The following is a 6,855-nucleotide window of genomic DNA, read 5'->3' as shown; positions in this document are numbered from 1 at the left end:
GCCTATCCAATGAGATTAAAGTTGTCACTTGAGGGATAATAAAGGACTAGGAACTGTGTTCCTTTAAGATATCTAAGAATTCTTTTGGTTGCCTTCAAATGAGATTCCTTGGGATTTGATTGAAACCTTGCACATAGCCCCACACTGAAGACAATATAAGGTCTATAATGCCTTTATACATGGTTTGATTTACAGGAGGCTCATTTTAATCCATGTCCAGTCGAGTGGCCATAGCAATGTAGCAATGGGAGTGTCTATCACTGTTGATGCTTTCATGTCAAACCTCTTCAAGAGCTCCCTGATGTATTTTTGCTGACAAATGAATGTACCCTATGGGGGCTGTTTTACTTGGAGACCCAAGAAGAAGTTTAGTTCCCCCATCATACTCATTTCAAATATACTTCCCATGAGTTTTACAAATTCTTCACACAGAGAATCAGATGTTGCCCCAATAAGGATATCATGAACATAGACTTGCACAATGAGCAGGTTCCTTCCCCATTTCTTTAGGAACAGGGTGTTGTCAATTTTCCCTATTTTAAAGCCATTTTCCAAGAGGAACTTTGACAGCCTTTCGTACATAGCTCGAGGGGCCTGCTTTAGCCCACAATGCTTTGTCCGGTTTAAGCACATACTCAGGGTGTTCATGACATTCAAAACCCGGAGGTTGCTTCACATGGACTTCCTCCTTAAGAAGTCCATTCAGAAATGCACTTTTGACATCCATTTGGAACAAGGTGAATTCCATATTAAATGCAAAGGCCATTAGAATTCTAATAGCTTCTGTGCGAGCGACCAGAGCAAACGTTTCATCACATTCAATCCCTTCCTCCTGATTGTAGCCTTGAACCACTAGCTTGGACTTGTTCCTTGTGGTATTCCCATGTTCATCAAGCTTGTTCCTGAATATCGACCAGGTTCCTATAATAGTTTGATCTGAGGGTCTCGGTGCCTGGTGCCCGACATTGTTCCTTTCAAACTGATATAACTCATCTTGCATAGCTGTAATCCAATCTATATCTTTCAAGGCTTCCTTAATATTCTTGGGTTGTATTTGGGAGAGAAAGGCTGAGAAGGAAAGTGAATTTCTGGCATTTAACCTTGTTTGTACTCCGGAATCTAGAGGGGTAATTATGTTGTCAAGAGGATGAGAGCTTTTGTGTCTTCAGTTAGACGTCTGAGGTTCATTTTGAGAGAATATGGTACATTTGACTGGTTTTCCTGTCTTAATCTCTCGGGTTCTAGTTGAGTACCTTGAACTCATCAACCACTCTTTCTTCAACTTTAGTGGTTGTAATTGAAGTACCTGGTTCAATTGAAGATGAGGCAGTATTGTCTTCAATCAGCTCTTTTACTTGGCTCATCATATCTGCCTTTCCATTTGTCATGTCAATGACTTCACTAGGGACTAGTAAGGGTTCTCCATCTTGATCTTCTTCAGCACTCTTCTCATAGGATGGATAAGGCTCATCAAAAATGACATGAACACTTTCCTCAACACATTGAGTCTACTTATTATATATCTTGTATGCTTTGCTTTGAGAAGAGTAGCCCAGAAATATTCCTTCATCATCTTAGCATCAAATTTACCAAGCTGATCCTTTCTATTATTGAGAACATAACATTTGCACCCAAATGTTCTTAGGTCAGTCAGCTAGGTTTTTCTTCCATTCAGCAACTCATATGGGGTTTTGTTTAGGAGGGATCTGATCATGCACCTGTTCACTAAGTAGCAAGCAATGTTGACCACTTCAGCCCAGATGTTCTTTGCAATTCCACTATCGATTAGAATTATTCTTGCTATCTCTTCCAGAGTTCTGTTCTTCTTTTCCACTACTCAATTTTGCTTGGGAGTTCTGGGAGCTGAAAAGTTGTGGGTGATGCTATTTTTATTGCAAAACTCATTAAATTTGGCATTATCAAATTCTGTTCCATGATGACCTAATGCATGCGACTGTAGACTCCATATTCACCTGGATTTTCTTCACAAAGTCCACAAACACCTCAAAGGTTTCATATTTAGTTCTAAGAGATAGAGTTCATGTGAATCTGGAGTAGTCATCCACTATCACAAAAATGTATCTTTTTCCTCCTCTATTTTGCACTCTCATAGGACCACATAGGTCCATATGCAAAATCTCTAGTGGCTTTGAGGCGCTCACATTCCTTTTAGACTTAAAAGAGGACTTCACATGTTTTCCTCTAGCACATGCATCACAAATGTTTAGCACCTTGAACTTTGACATGGGCAGACTATGGACCAAGTCCATCTAAATTAGTTTGTTCAGAAGAGAAAAGCCTGCGTACCCCAGTCTTCTATGCCACAGTTCATCATCATCATCAACAGTTTCAGACAACTCAGATCACCACTTTGTAAGGACTTGAAATCATCAACATAGATGTTCTTGTATCTTTTGGCCACAAGTACCACTTCACTAGTTACCAGATCAGTAACTGTACATATCATGGACAAATAATTCCACCTTGTTTCCTTTATCACAGATCTGAGAGACACTCAAGAGACTGTACTTAAGGCCATTGACATAGTATACATTTTCATAGAATGAGTAAGTGACTTCCCGACTTTTCCAACTCCAAGAATGTACCCCTTTTTCCCATTGCCAAAGGATACACTCCCTCCTTGCAGGGCTTTTAGTGAAATAAAGTCCATGGTGTTCCCAGTCATGTTCTTTGAACACCCACTATCCATCTTGTTGACCACTTCCTTTCACTGTTCCCTACACAAGAAGATCAAGAGTTAGTCTTAGGAACCCAAGAAAGTTTGGGTCCCTTGTAGTAGGCAAGAGGATAAATAAGAGCTCTCTTAGTCCATGCAGGTAATGTGCGCTATTTGTGAGTTGAACTTGGTCCCTCTTTTGTAGTCACTTTTTCAGCAAACACTTTGTTTTTCTTAACAGATTGAACACTGTTCTGGCAATTTTCTTTGAAGTGACCATTGTTCCCACAGTGGGTACAAAGCTAGTTATCAAAAATCGTGACGTACTTGGTATGCGGGTTTTAAAGAGTTTTCTCCCTTTGGAACCCTATTCCCTGCCTGTTTCCATCATTATTAGTGTACATGGTAGTGATAGCTTCTGAGGACCAAGTCGGCTTTAGGAAATTTTCAAGATCATTTCTTACTCTTTCCATATCAGTTTGGAGGTGCTTGTTTTTCTCAGTTTTAACACACATCCTAGTTCTCACAGCTTTCAACTCATTTTCAAGCCTAATGTGTTCCTCACTGGCTATCTCTTTTCCTTTTAAAGAATTTCCAGGTTTTGACTTAGTCCCTGGTCTCTCTATTGTTTCCCTTGGGACTGCAATTACTGCCGTGAGATCATTTCTTTCTTCTTTGAAGTTTTCAATGGTTTCCTTATGGTCAATAACTACAGACACTAAGTCATCTCTAGTTTGTTCAGCTTCTCCTAGTTCTAAGGTCAAAGAATCCCTATCCTCCACAAGACTATGATAGGCATCAGTCAATACACTAGCTAAAGACATCCGTTACTTAGGAGAGTAGGATTTCTGTGTCACGCCCCGAGCTTGGGCCGAGACCGGCACCCAGTGCCTCACCTATCATTGCATACCACTGGCGACTAAGAGACTCTGAACATGTAATGTCATATTTTGGCCATGGGCCACATTGCAAGATAATGTGCGATGCAAAATATAAAACTTATTAGAGACCAACGCAGACTAAACGTCAACATAAAGCTGGGCCGGCAAGGCCGTCATAATTACTACAACTGACATGCCAACAAAATATACGTACAGGGCCTACAAGCCCAACATACTGCACTAACTGACATGATATATCTACAAGCCTCTACTGATAGATGTATTGTGATCGAAACAGGGCCCCGACCTACCCTTAACCTATCTACATATATGCACATGATGTACTCCAAACTGCTAGACCCGGCAACTCCGAAAGATGAGGAGCTTACCGATAAGGCTGAACTCGGGTATACACCTACTGAGAAGGTCTACTCGTTTGTATGTCCGAATATACACACATGAAATGCATCATCCCCAGAAAGGGACGTCAGTACGAAATAATGTACCGAGTATGTAAGGCAATATACTGAAGCTAAAACTGAACTGATTATATAATAACTTAAAACCACTGGGAGTCAAAGAAAATCTGATCATATGCTCATCTATTGATACTAACTCAATTCTCTCAATATAGTGAGTAAAATAGTTGTCCGGCCCTATAAGGCTCGGTATACATATATATCTGCTCTGTCGTAGTAGGCTCGCTCATAAGCATTCGGCCATACTAGGCTCTGTATCTCGACCAACTGGGCTTGCTCATAGGCGTTCGACCACAGTAGGATTGGTATATAACTTACCATCTGATCAGAGGTTGCCCAATAGAGGCCTACCCATCGATTATAGCTCGATGGTAATGAAAATACTTTTAATACTGTATCTATGTAAACTCTCTGCTCTTTTGATCGGAAGAAGGATCTAAACTGAATATGCAGTCCTGAAAAGAAGAATATTTTAACTTACAAAACTAGGAAAATATATGTAATTTGTGAGACTAGCAAAATATACGCAAATTCCAGGACATGAATTTTTCTTTACGTCTCGTTATCGAACTTGTGTAATTACGTTATCATGCTAAAATGAAGGAAAAACTTAGCCTTAACATACCTGGAGTGGGGAAAACTCCGTATAATAGTTCGTTGGAAAACCTTTGTTGATTGAACGAAATTTGCCTCTACTCCTTAAGGATTCACGGATGAAATTTGTTTCTGGTTCCTAAAAGTTTGGAACGAATTGATCTGATTTGGAGTGAGGCTTGGACGTTTGGATGGATTGAAAATGCTTCTGCTTTTCACGTTGGTCAAGGACATTAATTATCACAAATTACTTAAAATTTTATTTATTTTCAAAATACTTCATATATACTTTATATATTACACTATCGTGGTCATATGGTACCTTGGATGGTACTAGTTTACATTTATTGGGTATTATTACTTGATCCGTATTTTATCCCAAATTGGCCAATTTAAACGAAACTCGTTTTCTGTAGTTCGTGCATCATTTATCCTTCATGACACTTATTTATCGCTTGTTATAAATAGCGTAAATGCATTAACGTCAAGATGATGTCACCCCCGAATCTACATCAATTAAACGGAGAAGAAATTTTAACGTACAAAAAACACGAGATGTAACATTCAGATTTCTCTGAACATCCCTGAAATTTACATTCTTATTATCATCGTCTACATCATCATCTGATTGGTCCATCAAAGCAAAAGTTGAGTCATATTCATTTTCTTCGCCTTCAACTGCCATCATGGAACTATCACCAGCATCAGTTTCATCTTCAGACTCACCAGAGGAATCTCCCCATGCTGTAAGAGCCTGTTTTACCACATTGTCAGCAGATCTCTTTCTTTTGAAGTCCTTGAAAGGAACCACGTTCCTCTTAGCTATTTTTTCAAGGTTGTTTTTGGAGAATTCTTGCTTCAAGAAAGGACAGTCTTTGATGAAGTGTCCAAGCTTTCCACACTTATGACAGAGATCATAGTTTTTTGGTTTGCTAGAGCTACCCTGTTTTAGCATTTCTCCATTTCTTTTGATCATCTTATGAAATCTTTTGGTTAAGTAAGCCATGTCACTATCTTCCTCACGTGATTCATTGCTATTAACTTTGAGTACCAGGTTCTTTTCTTTCTTTGGTTCTCTTCTTTCACTGTCTATCTTCCTCTTCATCTCGTAGGTCTTCAGATTTCCAACCAACTCTTCTATGGTCAGCTCCTGCAAGTCCTTTGATTCATTAATAGCATTCACCTTGTTTTCCCAACGGCTAGGCAGAATACTGAGGATTTTCGTCACTAGCTTGTTTCTAGGAATGGTTTCACCAAGTGAGTGCAACTCATTTATGATGGAAGTGAATCTTGTGTGCATATCTTGAATAGATTCATCGTCCTTCATCCTGAAGAGTTCAAACTCGGTAGTGAGCATATCGAGACCTACATTCTCGGTAGTGAGCATATCGAGACCTACATCCCATAACTTAGAATCCTCATCCATGATAAAATCATACTTTCTTGTTTTCCTCCACCCATAGTATTGTCCATTGAACCTGGGTGGTCGGTATGTAGATTGACCTTCTTCAAAATTTGGTGGAGCGGCCATAAGGATCCTTCCTAGGTGATAGCTTGATAGGAGGAACCCGCTCTGATACCATTTGTTAGTTTGCATGAGTCCACCAAACAGTGGAGTACCTGACCCGTCTATGAGGTTATGCTAAGAGAGCTAGTAAAACTGTAAGTAAACAAGATACAAGATTTTTTCATGGAAAAATCCCAACTCAAGGGGACAAAAATGATGACCTACACCTGGAGGCTTTCAACTTCACTAATTTGTAAACATCTATTACAAGCCATTTTGTAATAACTCTATTTTAAGGGATTTAACTCAACTAATTTGTGGTACTCTCACTACAAGTCACTTTGTCACTCTCTAGTTACAAAGACTTTATCTTATGACTAAACTTTTTCACAACATAAACTCAGAGAGTTTACGGATTTTACAAGAGGGTCCTAATCAACGCTTCTAGCTAAGCAATTTAGGAGATACAATAAGAACTATTACAAAGTTACAACTCAACTAAGGACAACAAATACTAACTTTAGGAACTGGTCCGTAGTAGCGTTTAACTTTGTTCTTCAAGCTCGTGAGAATTAATTTCTCTGTTTTACTAAAGGCTTGAATGAGAAACAAAAATGTTCAACTGATGTTTTGATATAAACTCATTGTTGATACACCTTGATGATATCACTTGAAATTATGTAAGAACTTTAGTTGGTCAAGGAATAATTGGGCACT

At 39.1% G+C, this 6,855-nt stretch overlaps 1 protein-coding gene across 1 annotated transcript; it reads right to left on the bottom strand.

The window, feature by feature from the left end:
• Positions 1-5,115: 5,115 nt before the first annotated feature.
• Positions 5,116-6,057, bottom strand: LOC138875405 (uncharacterized). The gene has a single exon (XM_070154230.1). It carries the CDS (start codon positions 6,055-6,057, stop codon positions 5,116-5,118), a length of 942 nt encoding a protein of 313 aa, XP_070010331.1.
• Between the last annotated feature and the right edge of the window lie 798 nt (positions 6,058-6,855).

This window comes from Nicotiana sylvestris, chromosome 8 (assembly GCF_000393655.2).
Source record: "Nicotiana sylvestris chromosome 8, ASM39365v2, whole genome shotgun sequence".
In the NCBI taxonomy this organism is placed as follows: Eukaryota; Viridiplantae; Streptophyta; class Magnoliopsida; order Solanales; family Solanaceae; genus Nicotiana; species Nicotiana sylvestris.
This window is presented reverse-complemented; position numbering and strand designations above follow the sequence as displayed.

What these genes read in the sequence shown, in the direction of transcription:
- LOC138875405 (XM_070154230.1), bottom strand. Translation starts at nt 6,057, where the DNA reads ATGGATGAGGATTCTAAGTTATGGGATGTAGGTCTCGATATGCTCACT.